At 33.2% G+C, this 21,824-nt stretch overlaps 1 protein-coding gene across 2 annotated transcripts; it reads left to right on the top strand.

Annotated features, from left to right (window-relative positions):
• The first annotated feature begins 287 nt into the window (after window positions 1–287).
• On the top strand, window positions 288–21,756 carry LOC141708542 (mediator of RNA polymerase II transcription subunit 33A-like). 2 transcript variants are annotated; one of them, XM_074512213.1, is made up of 12 exons: window positions 288–714; window positions 2,055–2,165; window positions 12,071–12,372; window positions 12,603–12,917; window positions 13,178–13,269; window positions 13,702–14,062; window positions 15,062–15,272; window positions 15,929–16,043; window positions 16,116–16,274; window positions 17,481–18,138; window positions 18,637–18,843; window positions 20,195–21,756. In XM_074512213.1, exons 1-12 carry the CDS (start codon window positions 431–433, stop codon window positions 21,313–21,315), a joined length of 3,936 nt encoding a protein of 1,311 aa, XP_074368314.1. In that variant the 5' UTR covers window positions 288–430; the 3' UTR covers window positions 21,316–21,756. The 2 variants fall into 2 exon arrangements, with proteins under 2 accessions (XP_074368314.1, XP_074368313.1); XM_074512212.1 differs by having other exon boundaries at window positions 12,071–12,418; window positions 12,598–12,917.
• The last annotated feature ends 68 nt before the right edge of the window (window positions 21,757–21,824 follow it).

The raw sequence follows: 21,824 nt of genomic DNA, 5'->3' as shown, positions 1-21,824 counted from the left end.
AATTATTAAGTAATACATAAATAATTCAAGATTTACAATACATTATTTACGAGAGGTCAACTTTCGGCACCCATGTGAGATTTAAAATCGTTTGTTTCCAATTGTAATACTAAGACCATTATCCAACCATGACAATAAAAATATAGTTGTATAAAGGGATATAAGTTCTAGAGACATGTAAATGACAAGGAAGTGTCAAGTGTAAGCAAATTAGCACTCCATCCTTGACTTAAATACCCCCACGGGCCCAAAAGCCCAATAATCCCTTTGAAAATAGTCCACACTTTTATTCCCAATTTTCTTTCCTCGGTACTCCAAAAACTCAACTCCCACATTTTTCTTCTGAGACTCTCTCTCTCTCTCTGTATTACAAACACATACACAACAACAAAAATTGTTATATGTTTGGCATCTCTAATTTGATCAAGCCATGGAAACGAACACACAGCAACAACATCACTCTATATGGACCGGAGTCATAGAGCTCACGAAAATGGCCCAGTACCGGTCCACTGATCCATTAACATGGGCGGTTCAGCTATCTTCGACTCTCTCCTCGGCCGGTGTATCTCTACCGTCGATTGAAGTTGCTAAAATAATAGTAGATTACATTTGTTGGGAAAATAACGTTCCAATCACTTGGAAGTTTCTAGAAATGGCACTCACTATGAAAATCCTCCCTCCTATGCTCATTCTCGCTCTCCTCTCCGTTAGGTCATACTTTCACTATTCAGGATAAATTAATACTCCATAAATTAATAAAGTATAAATTGCGTGTATTGTTAACATATAGTAGGAATCTGCTTGAGGAATAAATTTATGATTTGTTTTCTTATGGCTCAACATTGTTCAAGTGCGTAGAATAACATTTAGAGATAAATTGCTTAATATGAAAAATGTAGTGACTGGAATATCAATGTTTGCGAGTGAGGGCCTATAATTGTAATAAATGTAAAATGATATAAGAGTAAACATTTTAATGCGTATTCAATATAAGGTAAAAGAAATACTAACCAATTATTTCATACATATTTTTTATGTATGTATTAGAGATAAGAATGTATGATGTGTGTATTTAAAAGATTCAAACATGCTAGATGTGGATCTTTATCATACATATTGAACGAACGGGCATGCATGGTAGACATGTGTATCGATCAAGCTGAATGTTCCATAACACAAGAGTTTCTCTTACATTGTTATTCGTGCTTCACTTATGCTTCAAGTGTTTATGCAATATATTTAACTTTTTTATGTTAGACATACACATTCAAGTACTAGCATAAGGTCACGATTCTAACATGTTATCAGAGCTTAGGTTCGGGATCCTACCTGTTTCCGCTGTTGCTAATTTCACTTCCACAAAACATACCTGTAGTTAAGCACTTAAGCTCCAACAGTTTCTTGCAAGCATCTGTCGAAACTCCAGCATGCACTTTGTTACTGTCCAGCTTGTTCCACAGCTCTCACTTTTCCGCTGCACAATAAAATCCTGGTCTCTATTGGTTCATATTTTCCTGTGTTAGCAGCTCTGTGAGACAATTTCACAAACAGCTTGTGAGTCAACTCAGCGAGTAACACAACCATTCCGCAAGGCACCACAACTACCAGCCACAAATCTTTATGCCAAACAAACAACAGCCAATCCTCAAGCTTCCCATTCACTCAGATTTGTCGTTTTAACTCGGGTAATTTGGGGTAACCCGAAATCAACTAAAAAATGACCCTTCTTTTGGGGTTAATTTTGGGTCAACCCGAAACAAGAAAAATGTGAAAAACTTTGACCCAAATTTTTACTTTTCGAGTCGTATTCGTGTGGCATAGTTTGGTCGGGTCTGATTTTGCCACCCCTAGCTGGTACTGTTTGTGTTGTTTCTAGATTGGAAGTAACTTCATTTTTAATTAGAAGCTCAACATCTTTTCACATGTTATCATCACATTTTTCTTTTAGGTTTCTAACTTGGTCCCTTGTATGTTTGATATCGCATTTAGCATTTAATTTTAACTTTCTAATGTTGTTAGTTTGTGTTTATTCTCCCTTTTACACAATGCAGGGTAATTTCATGTCGAAAAAGTCAACCAGCTGCATATAGAATCTTTTTAGAACTCCTCAAAAGACATGCATTTTCATTGTCATCTCAAGTTAATGGTCAACATTATCACAAGTATGAATTCTTTCTTTTATTTAAGCAATTGATTGATGTATATAGTTTATCTTTGAATCATTTGAATAGTATTTATTACTTTATCCTGGTTGACGCTATTGAATTATAGTCATCCAAAGATTTCTTGGTGGTCATTAATATGGTTTTTCAATATATTTTAACCAACAAATAGGTCTCATATATTAGATCGTACAAGACTACACATGTTTAATAAAACTAAATATACATATTGAATATGCTGAGTGACTAGCATTTTTGTTGGAAAATGAACACAGAATGAAGACTAATTCTTCATAACTAGTAGGTGGTGATTGCGGACTTGCGGTTTAATTTTGTAAGGTTAGTGATGTAGGACAGGGGTTAGGGATAGGGTAAACAAGGGTATATGGGCCTATCCCTGCAAAGAATCAACAAAAAATACACGAAAATTCGCAGATTATAATTCATAATTCAAATCTATCCCAGTATGAGAGATTACAAAGTTTATATATATAACTGATTACTTGGGAGGCAAGTAATTTCCTAAAATCAAATCCTTATAAATATCTACTAATTGAAGGAAACAAATCCTTCTATTATTCTAACAGAATAATCTAGAATCTTCCTAGTAAATATCCTTAACATATCTTAACTACCCAATCAATTATAATTATGTTTAAATCTAATTAGTAATGTAAAATATATACAAACCAGTTTAATAATTCCTTGTTCCGCATCATTCTCCTCTCTTTTAAAGAAAACTCGACCACGAGTTTTATAATGAAGAAGAATCAATAGTCCTCGAACAGGACTCCATACGTGTTGAAGATCAGGAATCTTTAGAAGCCATACAGAAATATCATTTACATGTTTAACTTCGTAAAACTGACGAGGAATAATGAAATCAATATGATTTGTCAGAAAACTTTCTTTGACATCTTCAAAGAGTGACATATCAACGTTAACGTCAATCTCATGAATTGGAACATCAATTTGATGACGAACAATTTCTTCATCATTAACTTGTAAATCTTGTACATTTGAATCATCGCTAAAAGTGTTCTTGTCTATGGTAACACTTGAAGTTGTCACTTTCAATTGTTCCACAATACGAGGGTTTATAGGCTTTGTCAACTTGATGCATAATTCTTCAAAGAGCTTTGTTTGATTCCTCGTAGATTCTTTGTACTCGTCATACAATTGTTCACGCTCGATCTGTAGTTCTTCGTACCTATCAACAGTTGTCCAATATTCAGAATTACGTGGATATGATTGTTCAAGGATGCCTTCAATTCCACGAAGTAATCCATCAGGTTGTGAAACTTGTACATATAGTATTTGTGGATCTAGATAAGACATAGTTTTCAGATTTTGACAAAGTTTTGGGCTTGGTTTGAATAATTACAGGGTTTTGGAAGCCCTGGAAAGTGGGTCAGAGGCTCACGGCTAGTGGTGGTCGATGGAAGCTGGTTACAACTGCTGGTGGCAGGATATGGTTGATGTTGGCTGCTGGATGTTGGTTGATGGGGGTTAATGGTGTTTGGGTGGAGGAACAGTGGCTGTTGATACCACTTGATGTAGGATGGGGGTTACGGATAGGGTAAACAAGAGTATTTGGGCCTAGTTCCTCAGAGAATCAGAAAAAACACACAAAATCCACATATTTTAATTCATAATTCAAATCTATTCCAATATGAGAGATTACAAAGTTTATCTAGATAACTGTTGGTTACTTGGGAGATGGAAAGTAGGGATACTTCACTTTGGCGGTGAGTCGCGCACTTGATACGCGAGGCGTGCGGGGGTGTGTACGGGGGTGCGCCACCTGGCGTATCTGCGCATTTCATCGATCCCATACGCGGGGTGCAGGAAGGGGGGTGCGGGAGGGGTAGTAATTGTAATTTTACACTAATTTTAAAAGACGATCTTGCTGCTGCTAATCTACCCATCTCCGACACGGGCACCATCGAAGATGCTGTGTAATCGTCTTTCCTAGTTTCATCATTGCAGTGTGATTGAAAGTGATGGGTTTGTTGATTCCGTGTATGTAGCTGTGTGTATATATGAAATTTATGTGTACACATTAATGGGTAATTGTCAGGATAGATGTTATTGACCTGTTGACTAATAGCGGTGTTTTTGTTTTACATCACCTGCGTAGTGTTTCTTTTTTATTTTAATTTTTTTGTTTCTGATTTTGCTAAATTCTTATTTATTATAAATATAAAATATATTTATTTGCCGTATCCCCCACACCAGAATCCCCATTTTTAAAATTTGACGAATTCCCGTATCCTCGCATCTCGCACCAACGCACCCGCACCCGTGCTTCCCAGCTTGGGAGGCAAGTAATTTTCTAAAATCAAATCCTTATATCTACTAATTAAAGGAGACAAATCCTTCTATTTTTCTAACAGAATAGCCTAGAATCTTCGTAATAAATATCCTTAATATATTTAAAGTACCCAATCAATTATAATTACATTTAAATCTAACTAGTAATGTAAAATATGTATAAATCAGTTTAATAATACCTTGTTCCGCATCAGTTAGCATTCAAATCAGAATCATATTATATCTAGAAAGCAGATATTCTTCACTCACTTGCCACACCGCGCACCGGATTCTTGGGATTCTTGGGTGCACGGGGATTCTTGGGTGCACGGGGATTCTTGAGAATTTTTCTCTCATCCATGATTGAGAGAAGATAATACAGATACTTGAAAATTTAATCAATTAACTATGCTAAAATGCATCGGTTGGATTATCAAGTAATAATAATATATATTTGTAACGATAATATACTCAAAATGTACTTATGTAGTTCATTATTTAGTTTAATTTGACTGAAACTCCTCAAAAATGTATAAAAAATATATATTTAATGTATTAATGTTTGGTGAATCCCCCGCACACGAATCCCCATATTTTTAGATTTGCCGAATTCTCGTATCACCGTACCACGCACCCCCGTACACACACCCGCACTCATGCTTCTTAGTATTATATTAAATAGTATCTTTATTTTGCAAAACAAACAGCAAGATGGTTCAAACTACAGAGGTTTGTTGTTCTTTGGTTTTGTTTAGCAGTTTGAATGCTTAAATATAGGATTTTAAATAAACCATGTGTGAAAAATATGTATGTGTCTATGTTATACCATTAAAGAGGAATAATAGATCTCATGTCTTTTGCACGGGTTCAAATTAATAAGATATGGATCAATTTGCTTTTTGGGCCAAGTTCTTTTTTTATTTTTCATGTTTCTTGGGCCAAGGTAAATTACTGAGAATATAGACATTTACAAATAGAATCTTAAATAGTGTAATATTCATCTGTGTTCTTAAAATAGTAAAAATATAGACTTTTAAAAGTATGATCTTAGTATGTAATTGATGTATATGAACACCTTTTAAGCTAAGATTCTACATTTTTTATATAATCTATAAAAATTATTTAGTTTAAAATTTGTAAGTGTTCTTTATAAGAATATGATCCGTTGAACATATACGACTTACCAATGATTTTTGTAATATTTATAAATTTTCTTTTTCATGTTTCTCATTTCTTTTAAAAGTTTAATTTAATATATACAGTCCCATACTCCCATGGCTAGCACTTAGCGTACTATTAACACAATATCTTTAATCTTTTGGGTCGAGTTTCTACACCGAAGGTGTAGATGGATTAGGTTTTTTGTGGGATGACAACAGGTCGGGTTCGACCTGCTGTTGTAAAATTCAAATCCAAACATTTTCTGTGTTTAAAAATAGATCCAAATCCAAAATTCAATATCCACTAGTCTATTATCGCACAAATAAATTTTAACATTTGTAATTGTTAGGTAATGAATCACACACAGAGGGGGGTGAATGTGTTTTTCTGATTTTAGGCTTTTCTTGATTAATGGTTGAACAAAGTAAATTAAATCTTGTATAGAATAGTGTTCATGCAGAATCTAAACTTGCAGAAAATAAAGAACACAGATCTTCAAAACTCACTTAATTTTATATTAAAAATTAAGACTTTTTGCTACAAAATTTCTAAGCTCTTTGGTGTTAAAGAGCTCAGTTTCTTCTTGAGAGTGATACAAGAGATTTGATCTAAATTATTACTACCAACTAAAGGACCAGTGTTAACTTTATAACTCAGTTAACTGCTCGTTTACACAGTGGATAATAAACATGCTATTAGCTTTTCTAAACTGTCACTTGTCATTTCTATTTATAGAAAAACAAATCTTCCATTTCTGGCTTAGCATATCTTTAGCATCCCGTATTCACTTTAATCTTCCTATGTCAGTTAATCTTTGCCATTGATCTTGCACACTCTTCAAGCTGCTTTTTGTAGACTTGTCAATCCAGCTGTTGGATTGTTTGTTGATTGTTTATCTTGGATATTGAACTGATCTGCAATTCTGTACTTTGAGACTGTACCTCGAGATCTCCAGTTTAAATTAATAGAACACTTGACATCTCGATAAGTACATAGGCTTATCGAGATCTCTAGCACTCCATATTAAGTTTGGCTTGTAGAGATCTTCAGCTTGTCGAGACCTCTAGTCTTCACATCTTCACTTTGACTTATCGATAACTCAAAGTTCTCTACTGAATGTAGACTTGTCGATAACTTTAAGTTTTCTAGTGAATGAATGACTTGTCGATATCTCCAATCTTCATTTGTTCAATTTTGCTTGTCGATATCTTCCTGAGTTCTGTAGTAGCTTTCCTGACTTCTCCACTCTGAATTCATTCATTTCTTCTATCCCGGTGGATATTGCTCATCCGTCGGGTATTGATTGTATCCCGACGGATGTGCCTAACAGCAGTCATCCGTCGGCTAGCCAAACTACTATCTCGATGGATGTTCCTCATCCGTCGGTACTCTCTGTAACTTGAATGACTTCTCGACAAGCCATTCTGAAGTTCTCGAATGACTTCTCTATAACATTAAATCTGTGATTGTAGAGATCTTGATTTAGGGTATTTTTCTCCAAACAGATTTATTCAACTCCAAGCTTCTTCAAAATTCTTCTGAGGCATGATCTCCTTGATCTTCTTCCAGATAGAATCCTTAGGCTTGATACTGTTTTAGGAAAAAGACTCCAGTCTGCTCCTTTGCATTTTTACAGACTTTAAGTGTTACAAGTAAAAAATACAAATTTAGATAACAGTACAACTTACTTAGAGTTGACAAATTATCTTAGTCTTGTTAAAGTACAAGCATGTCTTTTACAACAGTAATCTTATTATTAATTTACTGTTTTATTGTAAGATAATAAATTACAATATATATATATATATTTGAAATTAATATAATTAATGATATAAATGTTTTTTTATATTATGGTACCGGCATGATCCAAACCTTGTAGTCAGTGTTATTAAAAGTGCGCGTATGCGCAAGCAATGCGATGCAAAGCTAAAGCGCTTCGCTTTGGTTATGCGATGCAACTTCAGTGAAGTGTGTGCTTTGAGCGCTTAAGCGATGTGCAAGAAGCACAGAAAAGCGCACTTCTTTTTTTGACTGTGCTGCTGGCTGGATTGGACTGTTGATCAAGTAGTTTTTAAGGAAACAAGTCGTAACAAAACCCTAAAACCTAAGTTAGCCAACTGATACATATTACATGAACATTAAGATACAGAGATACAAACAGATATATAAATACACGAATGATACAAGGCAGGCAACTGATCTAGAACGATGTTAGGATAGTCAAGATGAAGATCTCAAATATCCTCAAAAAGAGCCTGGAGATGATTTCTAGTAAATAGTAATGTCAGGTTGTCAACTGTTAAGAAGACCAGAAACAATCTATAGGGCTTGTAGTTGATTTTCTCTCTTTATTTTGTTACCATAACTTCGTATTTGAACCTTTAGTTTGAATCCGGTGATTATTGATATGTTTAATGTCTATTTAATTTGCCTATAACATGTTAAATTTTTTGTTATGCATTTATTTTTAACTGTTCTGCTCTTTTTAACAAGCGCGCTTATCGCATTGCGCTTTGCGCTTATGTTTCAGAAGGCCTTTGTGCTTTAGTGCGCATATCGCGTTTAATAACAGTGCTAGCAGTAGTTAAAATATTAAGATCAAAATATTTTAGTATTGCATCGAAGCTGGGAAGCAGGAATTCGCCACCCAGGTGACGAACCGCGTATCCCTCCGTGCGGGGTGCGGGAGTACGCCGGGGTGCGTACCGTATTCGGCATATCGCGGTATTTTTGAGCAAGAACACGGAGGGGGCATAGTGGTGCCACAATGGCGTAAATTGTAAATTCCGGCCCTATTCTGGGCATTATTTGTTTGTATTTGAAACCCCAATATCTATTTTTTAGCCCGGGTGCTGGAGAAGGAATGAAAGCCTTGATATTTCTAGAGAATTGTGCCCACCTTTTCATATCGCCGGCCATGTATACTGCTGTGAGTAGTGTATACAGCTTGTGAGTAATATATATGAATGTATATAATATGTTGGGGAAGGGAGCAAGAACATACACCGAGCTAAAGTGGTCACATGGGGTTGCACAAGTTTTTAAGTTGAATAATATTATTAAAAATTGAGTGGACATATGAAGGTTACACTATTGTTTCTAACCTTTCAATCTGTGAAATATAAAAGTCACCACGCCCAAGACACCATAATTTAAAAACTTAAAATTTAAATAATTATTTTTTAAATACATATATATTAAGTAAAATAAAAATATAATAATTTGTTTAATATTTTTTCATATATAATAAATATATTTAGATTTTAATATGTTGTATCCCGCCGCACCCGTATCCACACATTTTGATAATTGCCGAATTCACGTATCTCCGCATTGCGCACCGCCGTACCTGCACCACAGCATATATGTTTTTAATTTTATATAATTATATATATATTTATCAAGAATTAATTATATATATATATAGATTATATGTTACTTGATATTAGTAAAATACCTTATTGTGTTATAAGTCATATTTTTACTCATCATTTTATATGATAAATTTGCTTAAATCATCTTTAATCCGGTTCTCTGTTTGTGGCACGTTTTTTGTGTTGAAATGGTATAGACATACAATATATTTGCAATTGTTTATATCTAAACTAGTTTACTAAATAATATTTTAATTATTCTTTTTACAGTTTTTATTTAATATTGGTCATTCTGAAATTTTGAATAAATATAATAAATATTGAAGTCTAAAAAATCGCTCACTCATTAAACATATTTACTCCAATGAGCCGCTCTCTTATTGTTCACAAACATAGTATAATAAAATTATTTTATTTCTTAATTTATACTCCCTCCGTCTCTTTGAATTGTTAACATTTGAAATGAAGTGTTCGACACGTATTTTAAGGCTCGTGTCTAGTATAGTTGTATAACTTATTTTGAAAATTTTCTTTTTCTGAATAATAGTTTAAACATTTAATATTTATTCAGAAGAAAAAAATTTGAAAAATAATTTTTGTAACTATACTAGATAGGAGCTTTAAAATGCGTGTCGAACACTTCATTTCAAATGTTAACAATTCAAAGGGACGGAGGGACTATCAATTTTGTGATATAATGAAATTTAATTTAAATATTTTCAAGAACTAATTTTAATAATTTAATTTATGGCATCTTATTATTACTTTATTTTATACTCCTCCGTTCCTTCCAATTGTTTACACCGGGATTGGGCACGGAGGTTAATGAAAAGTTTTAATTAGTAGAGAAAAGTAATAAAAGTGAGTAAGATGGTGGAAGCAATCAATATTTAATGTATGAAGTGAGTGTAGTGGAGAAAAGTAGTGGATGTAGTTGATTTTTATATTATAGAACTTTACTATTTTTGGAAAATTTTGAAAAGTAAAGAATTGAGAGGGACATCCGAAATGGAAAAGTATAAACAAATAGATGAGACGAGGGAGTAAATAGAAACATGTATAAGTAATATCTAACTTCTGCACAATTATAATTTTTCTATAACATAAGTAAAATATTAAGATGCTAAGTTTGACTTGCAAAGAATGGTTAAGACAATACTAAAATAGTCGTATAAGTTTAAAATATATTTTAGGACTTCAAATTCAGGATAATATTAAGATGTTAACTTCGACTTGAAAAGAAAGTAAGCGAATATTAATATGGTAGAAATTTTTGAGGAGAAAAATAAAATGGTAATTATAACTTATACCATAAGCTTAGGAAAATATTAAGATGCTAACTTTGACTTTTGGTAAGACAACATTAAAAAAGTTGTATAAGTTTAAAATATATTTTAGGAATTTAGGGTAATATTAAGATGTTGACTTCAACTTGAAAAGAAAGTTTAAGCGAATATTAATATGGTAGAAAACTTTTAGGAGAATTATAAAATGATGATTTGAGTTAAGGATAAAGTTTAATAGAATGTGAGGTAATTAAACTTTTGACTTGAAAAAAAGTGTAAGAAATAATAATATGGTAGAGAAATTTTAGAAAAAGAGTAAGATGATAATTTGAGTTACGAGGAAAGTTTATTAATATGGTAGAGAAAGTTTAGGAGGATAATATGATGGTATTTTGAGTTAAGAGAAAAGTTTAGTAGGATTTAAAATTTATGAGGATATTAAGATGATAACTTTGACTTGAAAAGAAAGTCAAAACGAATATTAATGTGGTAAAGAAACTTTAGGAGAAATATAAGATGATAATTTGAGTTAAGGAGAAAGCTTAATATGGTAGAGAAACTTTAAAAAAATAATAAGTTGATAATTTGTGTTAGGAAAAAAGTTTATTAATATGAAAGAGAAAGTTTAGGAAATAAAAAATTGATAATTTGAGTTTAAAAGAAAGCTTAAATATTGTATTGAAATATATATACATGTCTATTCAGTGCATTAATATTTTAGCTATATATTAATTATGGTATATATAATATCATAATTAATAATAATCTGCAATATTTTATTTGTTTAAAGTGGGAATTTGTATTGATTTTCCATCATGTGAAGATAATACTGTTTATAATTTAATTTTATTTAATTTCCTCTTTGTCTTTAACTATTATAATTGTTTAAATAAATTTGGAAGTGTTTGACTTTTAAAATTTGCAATACTTTTAATAGAGTTTGTAGTTATGCTGAATATATGAATTAAATTTTTTAATAGATAAGATGTGTTTAAATTTTTTAGAAGACGCTAACAAATTTTTTTAGGAAGGTGTTAACCAACCAACCAAATTATCCCATGTTTTGCTTACAATAGTATAGTGTAGAAATTCAAAACTGTCCACTTGTCAATAATTTTTTTTAATGTAATAATTTTTATTTATTAATTAACAGAATATTGTTGTCGTATATTAAGAAGTTTAATATATATGAATAAGTAGGTACATGTTTTGCAAAGGTTCTGCCACAGGTGTATAATGTTTTGCAGTATTCTATCAATTCCACACCAATGCAAAATATTTTACATGTAATATTTATTACATAAATAAAAAATTTGTACTATACTTTTTTAGCCGAACTTGACCTCTGGTTTTTCTCAGTCACTTATATCATAATCTTCATATAACTAATATAATATTTATCTCATAAACTGAATGGTATAATGTATATAGTTAAAGTTCATCCACTTTAATTCTAAATAATATTTTTTAATCGCTTTATATGACATAATACCATGGAGATTAGCATCTACCACTAAATAGTTACATTAGTTTTGATAAGGATAGAAATTTATGATCATGTTCTACCTGACAAATAAATGCATGTTTCTATATTTTAAAAAGGTTTTTTCACTTTTAATAAACAAAATTACTGTTTTATTAATTACGAAGAAGAATCTTAAATCTTAAGCAAATTGAATATAGATAAATGAAAACAGAGAAAATTAATTAATTGATGCGCATCAGTAGTCTTAGTTTAGAGTTTGTTAATAAAATTTCGAGGATATTGCAGGATCATGGAATCTGTTGATGATGTGCTTCATCTTTCTAAGAGTTTTAACCTTGAGCCAAGTGACCCTGGGATCCTCGTAGTTGAATTTGTCTTCTCGATTGTATGGCAGTTGGTTGATGCGTCACTAGACGATGAAAGCTTGCTAGAACTTGTACCAAGGAAAAGTTTCAAGTGGCCGATTAAGTCTCACGATATGGATATAGACAATCATAATTCCTTTGATGAAAAGACAGCAAAATGTCATGAGGGATTGCACAAAATGAACACATTGCTGGCTATGGAAGTAATTGGAGATTTGTTTGGTAATAAAGTTACTTCCAGAATACTTTACCTGGCACGGAGGAACATGTAAAAATTTCTATTTTTTCCGTTTCTTCTCTGTTGTTTCAACTTTCAAGTGTATTCATTTTGATGTACAGCATCTTGGCAGCACAACGTGACTTTTGGCATGTTGAAGTTCATTCTATATCAGATCTGATTTTAGGAATCGGATGTCATTATTTTAACTGAATATGATTCTCTCGTAGGCCAGTCAGTTGGGAGTCTTTCGTGGAGGGCTTGCAAATACTTGCAGTGAACTCATCAGCATTGAGAAATTCTAAAAATATTACTGCAGACACTCTTTTGATACTGACATCTGATGCACATAGTGTTTTCTCCCGGGATTCCAACGGAAGTTCATACCAACAGTTTCGTGCTTTAATGGCTTCTGGTTCACTTTTATCTTCTTCTGCACAATGTCTAGGTGCTAGGCATTCTGCACTTTGGCTCCCTATTGATATATTTCTAGAAGATACAATGGATGGGTCGCAAGTCGTGGCTAGGAGCGCCACTGAAACTCTCATTGGTATTTTTTATTCTTTACTGTAAATGTATCTTAAGTTCAAAACTTTGTCCAGCTTCTTACTGAATTCAGATTCCACCTTCTTTGTGATTAGGGATACTCCATGTCAGACATGATTTTTAAACTCAAAACACCATCCCCACACTAAGTCGATCTATTATGGACCACTCAATGCCAAATTTAGCTTTTCTTACTCGATATTTTTTCCCTTAAAAAATCAAAATTACACATTATGTAGGTACTCAATTGCTATACTGTTGCAGGTCTGGTGAAGGCTCTTAAGGCAGTTAATCAGACCACATGGCAGGACGCATTCCTTGGTCTGTGGGTTGCAGCTTTACGTCTTGTTCAAAGGGTATAGTCTTGGCGCTTTTTCAATTTCTGTAGAATATCAGGAGACACTTAGAAGACATTATCGTCGAGTTATGTGATTGATTTAAGAAATAATTTGGATGGACAACTATGAAATACTTATTAATAATATTCATTGTAGAATATTATGCCGTATCTCTACCCGCGCTTTCTGTTTTTTTTTTCCATCAAAAGCTGGCAAGAAATTAAACCTTACAAGATTAAGGTCTATTTAACAGCATTATTAGTTGTAGATAAAAATTACTGGGTTACAACGTAATTTTTGACTGTGTGAAAAGCGTCCAAGAGTAGATTTAGTAGTTGTTTAAAATACTTTTATGACCGAAAGCATTAAAAATCTCCTTGTTTGTTGGTCCAAGTTTATCTTTATGCATAATAATTGTTGATATTCTTGTCTAATTTTCTTGGTTTCAAGGAAAGAGACCCAAGTGAGGGTCCAGTTCCTCGACTTGACACATGCTTATGCTTGTTATTGTCCATAACACCGCTGGCTATTGTAAATATAATCGAGGAAGAGGAGATTTTTCTCATGGATGAAGCTGAGTACTGTTCTGCAAATCAAAAGAATGGCAAAAAGGTTTCTGCAGAACTTCGAAATGACTTGGTTTCCAGCGTGCAGCAATTGGGTGATTATGAAGGCTTGCTAACTCCACCAGGATCAGTAAGTTCAGTTGCAAATCAAGCTGCTACAAAAGCAATGATGTTTCTCTCAGGATTATCAGTGGGTAGTGGGTACCTTGATGGTATAACATTGAGTGACAAGCCAGTGAACTGCGGTGAGTGTTTTAAAATGTTGTAATCATAGCTCATAGTAAGATAAGTGTGCGAAATTCTGTTAAAAAAAGTGTGCTGAAATAGTAAAAGGTAACTAGTATGCCACTTTTATAAAGATTTCCTTGTCAAGATTAATCTGCTCGTAGCTATGTGAATATATTCAGTTTTCTCTATGCCGTATTATTTATAGAATTGTCAAACTACAAATAGTTATGAGGACACTAATATCTAATTTTTGGACACCCAAATTGCAAAATACCATTATAGATTTGAAAATCCACTATGAAAATGATATTAGACTACAATTGAAGGAATTTATTTTCCCTTCTGTCTCGTAAACTAATCTTCTTTACTTCCTCTGTTTTGTTACATTTGCAGAAGTCTTAACCTACCATTTTCTATATATTAACTATATCAATAAGTATTGACATTCTTCAGACAGACAATTCATGTCCCATTAAAACTTTGATTGAGAACACACTGCCCATTGAGTTCTCCGTCTGTTTTTTCAAGTTGGGTTTTACGTAATGTGTGTGTGTGACTGTGTGTGTGTATATATATGTATAGGCAAATATTTTATGTAAACCACTTAAACCTTAAACCATTTTAGACCGTTGCGGTACAGAGTGCAGAACTAAATAGTTTCGATTGATAATATTGCATGATAATAGTGCAATACAAAGTATGATATTGCAGTACAATTTATAATATTGCAGTATGTAGTGCAGGACAATAAAAGTGGTCTAAGGTCTAAAAGATTAAGTGGTCTACACTGAATACAACTATATATGTATATGTATGTATGTAGGTTTATAAATATGATTTAAGGTTGTGTATGTGCATGCACATGTTAAGGTGAATATAATACATGCACATGTTTATGTGAATATATTACACAGTAACGACACGCATTGACATTAGGTCACGGTTAAATTGTTCTTTTGGTATCTGTCTGCATGATTATCTGACAGCCATGTCTATCTATCTGTGATTCCATGCAGCTGGAAACATGCGCCATCTAATTGTAGAGGCATGTATTGCGAGGAACCTTTTAGACACATCAGCCTATACATGGCCGGGATATGTCAAAGGACACAGTAATCAGATACCTCGTAGTGTTACTGGCCAAATGCCTGGCTGGTTATCATTAATGAAGGGCTCCACTTTAACTCCAGCCCTAATAAGTGCTTTGGTTAAGACTCCAGCTTCTAGGTATTGTCAGATCTGGTTTTTCTTTTCCTCTGCGGTTACTACTTAATAACAGTGCAGTAAAAAGAGTTACCTAATCTTATATAAGGAGTATTTTATTACAATTGTGTTTGTTGTCTAATAATTTTCCCTACATGTTAACTACATCGACATATGTTGTTATTTATGTATTTAATTGGTATGAAAATTCAAGTTCTATTACTTAATTCTAAAATTATGAAAACAACGACATAATACTTATTTCTTAGTATTGTGCTAAAAAAGGTTTACACTTTAAATCTTATCAGCGCCAAAAGATAATGTAATACATATATGTGTTAATAACTAAAAAAGGTCTAGGATAGATATAGGGGTCCGATACTTGACAATCACAAATATATATCCTAATATTAATTAATATACATCATATTTCATTTACACCTGAATTTCAACAATATTTTAAAAAGAAATACAATCACATATAAATGTTGAATTGAAAAAAAATCTACGGGTATCCAAACGTTATAAGCTTGTAGAACTGAATATTAATTATGTACCGTTATTAGTGTATAACTATAACTGGCCATCCCAATTTTTAAAACCATGTACATCAGATTCTTTGCTTTTGTACTTTTACCCAGTGGTATAGTAACTGAATTTAACACTGGGTTTGATGGAAGCTTAGCAGAACTAGAGAAAGTATATGAGATCGCAATTAATGGTACAGGCGAGGAGAAAATATCTGCAGCAAAAGTTCTTTGTGGAGCATCTTTAACTCGTGGTTGGAATATACAGGTAACACATCTTAAATAATCTCGTACTCGTCATATGTAGATCCGTTTGTTCATATGTTTCACATGCTTGTAGGAGCATACCGTGGTTTTCATCACAAGACTGTTATCACCTCCAGTTCCTGCAGAGAGTTCTGGTGAAAGCTATTTGATAGGATGTGCACCATATTTAAATGTGATATTTCTTGGAGTTACAACAATTGATTGTGTTCAGATATTCTCCATACATGGATTGGTAGGTTCTGATCTATTTTTGATATCGAAGCTTAGGCCTCGTTTGGTTACCTCAACTTTGTAGTTACACATCAACTTAAAAAATTCTGGAACTAACTTAATGTGTAAAAGTTACTCAGATAAACAAAAACCTGTGTTTGGTTAGTTGTAATTTGTAGTTAATTTTTTTGTTTGAAAGAATTTAATATATAATATGAATAATAGTTATATTAATTCAAATATGAACATAAAATTAATTGTAAGTAATATAATAAAATTCAAACAATATATTCTAAATACTATATAGAAAAATATACATAAGTAAATTTAACTATTTTAAAGATAATTAAGTTAATAGTTATAAACTACTATAAATTAAATAATATTTTTTTTATAGATTTCAAAACGTTAAAAATAAGATTTAACAACATGCCTAAATCAAATCAAGCAATCCTAATCAAATATTATACAAGAAAAATTAAAATTAAAATTAAATAGTTAATATAGAGAAATATATAAAATTTTACAACTAAAAAGAAAAATAATTAATTAAGAATACGAAATATGAAAAAAAACAGGTTAAAGATCTTTTACTACAACAAAATTACAAAGTTAAAATAATTATTCATGAAGAAAAAATAAAAACTAACTAATAAAAATACAGTCACAATTACAAAATACAAAAATGAAGCGAACACTTTTTCACTACGTAACTCCAGGTGACCACCGATGTGCTAGGTAAATAGGTTACTGTATTTTGTAGTAACTCAAAAAATCATTGAATTTTAAGTTATGTGGTTCATTTCAAAAGTCATTTAACCAAACACCTTAACATATTTAGGTTCCTAGGTAGTTGTAGTTCCTTAGATGGGTTACAGCGTACCAAACGAGCCCTTAGTAATAATATTAGTTTTCTACTCTTTTGTGTAAGAAAATAATGTAGTCGATGCATTTATCTTTGTCCTTGAGAAAGATAAGCTGCTAAGTCAGTCGACCCAGTCCCCTCATAATATGATAAATATTAACTGCACTTTTATAAGTTAATGCATTGAATTCTAAAGATCTTTCCCTAAATACGCTAATCAGCCAACACAACCTCGCTTCTCTGTAAGAAAAATTGTTCACTGTATGTTTTGAAAATTAAGCTCTAAGGGTGACCAAAATAAAGACTGACATAAAAGATCTAATAAAATTATAGCTTTTAGCTAATTTACTTTCCTTTTTCCAGGTCCCAGAACTTGCTGGAGCATTGATGCCCCTATGTGAATTCTTTGGATCCTGCTCACCAAGTATCTCTTGGACCCTGAAATCAGGAGAAGAGTTAACGTCTCATGCTATTTTTTCCAATGCCTTCACTCTTCTTCTGAAGTTATGGAGATTTTATCAACCTCCTTTTGAACAAGTGCTGGCAGGGAAATCTGTAATTGGTACCCGTTTGACTCCTGAAGACCTTTTACATGTATGCAACTCTCGATTAGCATCAGTAGGAAATTCACGCCAGGAGCCTACCAAGAGATTGTCAAGGCTATCAAGTATGCCATCTACAGAACCGATTTTTATGGATTCTTTTCCTAAGCTAAAGCTTTGGTACCGTCAGCATCAAGCTTGTATGGCATCACCTCTTTCTAGCCTTGTACCCAGGACGCCTGTTTACCAGATTTTTGATGGCCTCCTTAATATGATGTTTAGAAAAGTAAATAAAGGTGGTCAATCTCTGATTTCAGCATCCTCTGAGAGTAGTAATTTATCGGGTTCTGCAGTTGAAGATATATCTCTTCGTGTTAAAGTACCGGCTTGGGATATTCTGGAAGCTGTTCCATATGTGCTCGATGCTGCTTTAACAGCCTGTGCGCATGGAAAACTATCACCCCGAGAACTAGCAACAGGTTAGATGAATGTGCTCCTAACTCTATTTTTTATATGCTTTATAATTTAGCTGGCCATTAAATATTAATGTTGGGCGAAGTATTAATCAAACTCAATTAGGTGCTTTTATGGATTTAGGGACCTAAGGGAGCTTTTATCTCCCGGTCCATTATCTAGTACAGTTTTGTTGCAGTGTGAATCAAAGCTTCTTTAAGTCTTAGTTTTACATTCTGTTCTTTCTTTCAAATAATAAATTTCACGTTTTATCTGAAAGTCTGCTTGTGTTATTATTTTGAATTTTGACAATGCTCAGAAATTATTGCAATGAAGACCCATGGGTCTTACAAGTCAAAGGCTAGTAAACCGAGCTTATGGCTGCTGTACCTATTATATTATTATTATTATTATTATTATTATTATTATTATTATTATTATTATTATTATTATTATTATTATTATTATTATTATTATTATTATTATTATTTTGATTCTTTTAAAACGCTTCGCTGAATTTTCAGGGCTCAAAGATCTTGCTGACTTTCTTCCTGCATCACTGGCGGCCATTGTGAGTTACTTTTCAGCTGAAGTGACACGAGGTGTTTGGAAGCCTGCCTCTATGAATGGAACTGATTGGCCTAGCCCAGCTGCCAATTTGGCCATGATTGAGCAACATATACACAAAATATTGGCTGATACTGGTGTAGACGTGCCAAGTCTTGGGGCAGGTTTGTTTTAGCATGTGCCATATATCAATGAACTACCGTAAACAGTAAAGTTTCCATAAGGTTGTTCCTGTTAATTGAACATAAACATCTTTATCCTGTAAATAACGAGTTAAGTCTCAGGGGATCCTGTTAATTGAACATAAACATCTTTATCCTGTAAATAACGAGTTAAGTCTCAGGGAATCCGTTAATACAGCAAAGCTCACTTGTGAAATTTACAGAGAACTTTTTCTCAAAATATAAATTTTTCTCCAAATATATAGATATTTAATAAAATCCGAGTGACAGCAGAAAACAGATGATGTGATGTGACAGTTGACAATCATCTGGTATTTGAAAGGATAAAGTGAAACTTTTATTTATTATAAGTTGAAGAAAGAAGCCTTTATAACATTAACATTACAAAAAAATTCGTTGAAGATTTTAATTTTAAACTTTGCAAGACTCAAAGTCCTAGAAGTGATGCAGGACAACAATTAAAAACAGGTAAAAGGATAGATATTTGTGGATTAACCGCAGAAAACCCACGCCTAAGGTGATCCTACCGAACAAGAATCACTACCGTAGGATTTCCCAACCGCAGAAGAGATGTTTGTTAGGATCGCAACCCATAACAAGAGAGAGAACAATATCAATTTCAATATAATCAACCCTATTCAGTAATTAAGATTACAATTGTTTATATATACTCCTAAAACTTAACCACCAAGTAAAATCTTCCCAATAAAGGATTTTTTTTTTAATTGTCTACCATTATCTAGAATATTCCTACTAATACTTATATATAACATAACTATATTTTAAATTACAGTTAAGTCTATTTCTAACTAATAATATAAAATAAATACAAACGAATATTCTAATTTTTTGTTCCGCATCAAGCAGTCTCACCTAAATGACCTATTATCCATGTAAAGTAATAAAATAGTTTATTTATTCAATCTACTCTGAATTTTCTTCTTAAATTCCTATTGGGATTCTTTGTTGAACAATTCTGACAGATTCATTCCAATCATAACTCTTTCGAATTTTTTATTCATATGAACATAATTTTAGGAGTTTGTTTTCTTAGTCAAATTTTAGTTATCCAACTTGATATTGTAAAAGAGGGTTATCAGATGACCATTATAGTTTAGGTTACCTTTAAATGTATAACAGTAAATAGTAGTACCAAAGAAAATTTAAAACGTCCCAATATTAAAATAGGAGGAGTTCTCAAGGATGGTAAATGTTCTTCCAGTCTAGCAACTTCAAATGTTAGTTTACTAGAGGTTGCCTTAGTGGGGCATGGTGTGCAGGAGTGTTTAAGTTCGTGTAACTGATCCTATCTAAAAGACATTTATTTTTGTAGTTGGAAGTGCTCCGGCTACTCTTGCTTTACCCTTGGCAGCTCTTGTAAGCCTCACAATAACCTACAAACTCGATAAGGAAACTGATGGTTATCTGAACCTTGTTGGCCCTGCCTTGAATACACTCGCTGCTGGTTGCCCGTGGCCATGCATGCCAATCATATCATCTCTATGGGCTCAAAAAGTAAAGCGTTGGAGTGATTTTCTTGTTTTCTCTGCGTCAAACAACGTGTTCCAACATGATAGCCAGGCTGTAGTTCAGCTTCTGAGGGTCTGCTTCAGATCCACTCTTGGGCTAAATTCCTCTCCCATAATAAACGGTGGTGGTGTTGGTGCCCTTCTTGGTCATGGTTTTGGGTCTCATATATCTGGAGGACTGGCGCCTGTTGCCCCCGGAATTCTCTACTTACGTGTCCACCGATCCGTCAAGAACGTCATGTTCATGTCAAAAGAAATAGTTACTCTTCTAATGGATTCTGTTAAAGAAATTGCAACTAGTGGATTGTCTACTGAGAAGCTGGAGAAGCAGAAAAAAGCCAAGTACGGAATGAGATATAATCAGGTTTCTCTTGCTGCAGCAATGACACGTGTCAAGCTTGCAGCTTCTCTGGGGTCTTCAATAGTTTGGATAACAGGTGGAGCAAATTTTGTTCATTCTTTAATTAAGGAATACTTGCCTACGTGGTTTATCTCTGTTCATGAGTCAGCTTATGAAAAAGGAGAATTAGGAGGAATTCTTGCTATGCTGAGAGGTTACGCTCTTGCCTACTTTTCAATGCTTTCTGGTACTTTTGCATTGGGTATAGGCTCGGCGACAACTGTGCCTAAGCGGCGACCACATGTTCTTGGGAAGCATTTGGCTTTCTTAGCAAGTGCTCTCGATGGTAAGATATCGCTTGGTTGCTGTGCGGCAACTTGGCGAGCATATGTTACAGGGTTTGTAAGCTTGATAGTTGGATGTGCTCCCGCATGGATGCTGGATGTTGATATACATGTATTGAAGAGTTTGAGCAAGGGCTTAAGGAAGTGGGGTGAGGAAGAACTTGATCTGGCTTTACTTGGAGTAAGTGGCAGTCGTGCCATGGGTGCAGCTGCTGAACTGATAATTGAAAATGGTGTTTGAAATGCGTTAGATGGAATCTAGATGATGCTAGATGTATCCTATAGCCTGGAGTAGTAATAGTTTATTGTATAAAATGTAGAGGGGTGCTGACCCTTTTAAAGCTCCATCACATTTTTGACGTAGTCTGTCCATCACAATTCGATAAATCTTCTGAAGATACTTCATGGGATGAGCATTCTGAAAATGCACTTTTCTTAATGCGCGTTTCATGTGGTATTTTGAGGGCATTCCCTTTCTATTTTAGATCAGTAGTCCTGAAACTGTTGTATTTTGGTCAAGTTCAGTCATTATTTATGACATTTGTTCTTAAATTTCAACCACAGCTTGTTTAATTTTTGGATGCTCAACCTGCATGCAAGATAACTTATGCATAGAATTCACATAATGTTTGTTAAACATATTTCAATAGTTTCATATTAAACATTGCATATATTATTGAGATTCATAGCGCTACATTATTTTTGTAGGGTTTCCGAATGAAAGTTCTCCCAGAGTGCAATTCATCTATG

The sequence above is a fragment of the Apium graveolens genome, chromosome 2, assembly GCF_009905375.1.
Source record: "Apium graveolens cultivar Ventura chromosome 2, ASM990537v1, whole genome shotgun sequence".
Classification (NCBI taxonomy): domain Eukaryota; kingdom Viridiplantae; phylum Streptophyta; class Magnoliopsida; order Apiales; family Apiaceae; genus Apium; species Apium graveolens.
The sequence above is the reverse complement of the archived record's forward strand: the minus strand, read 5'-3'. Positions and strand labels throughout refer to the sequence as shown.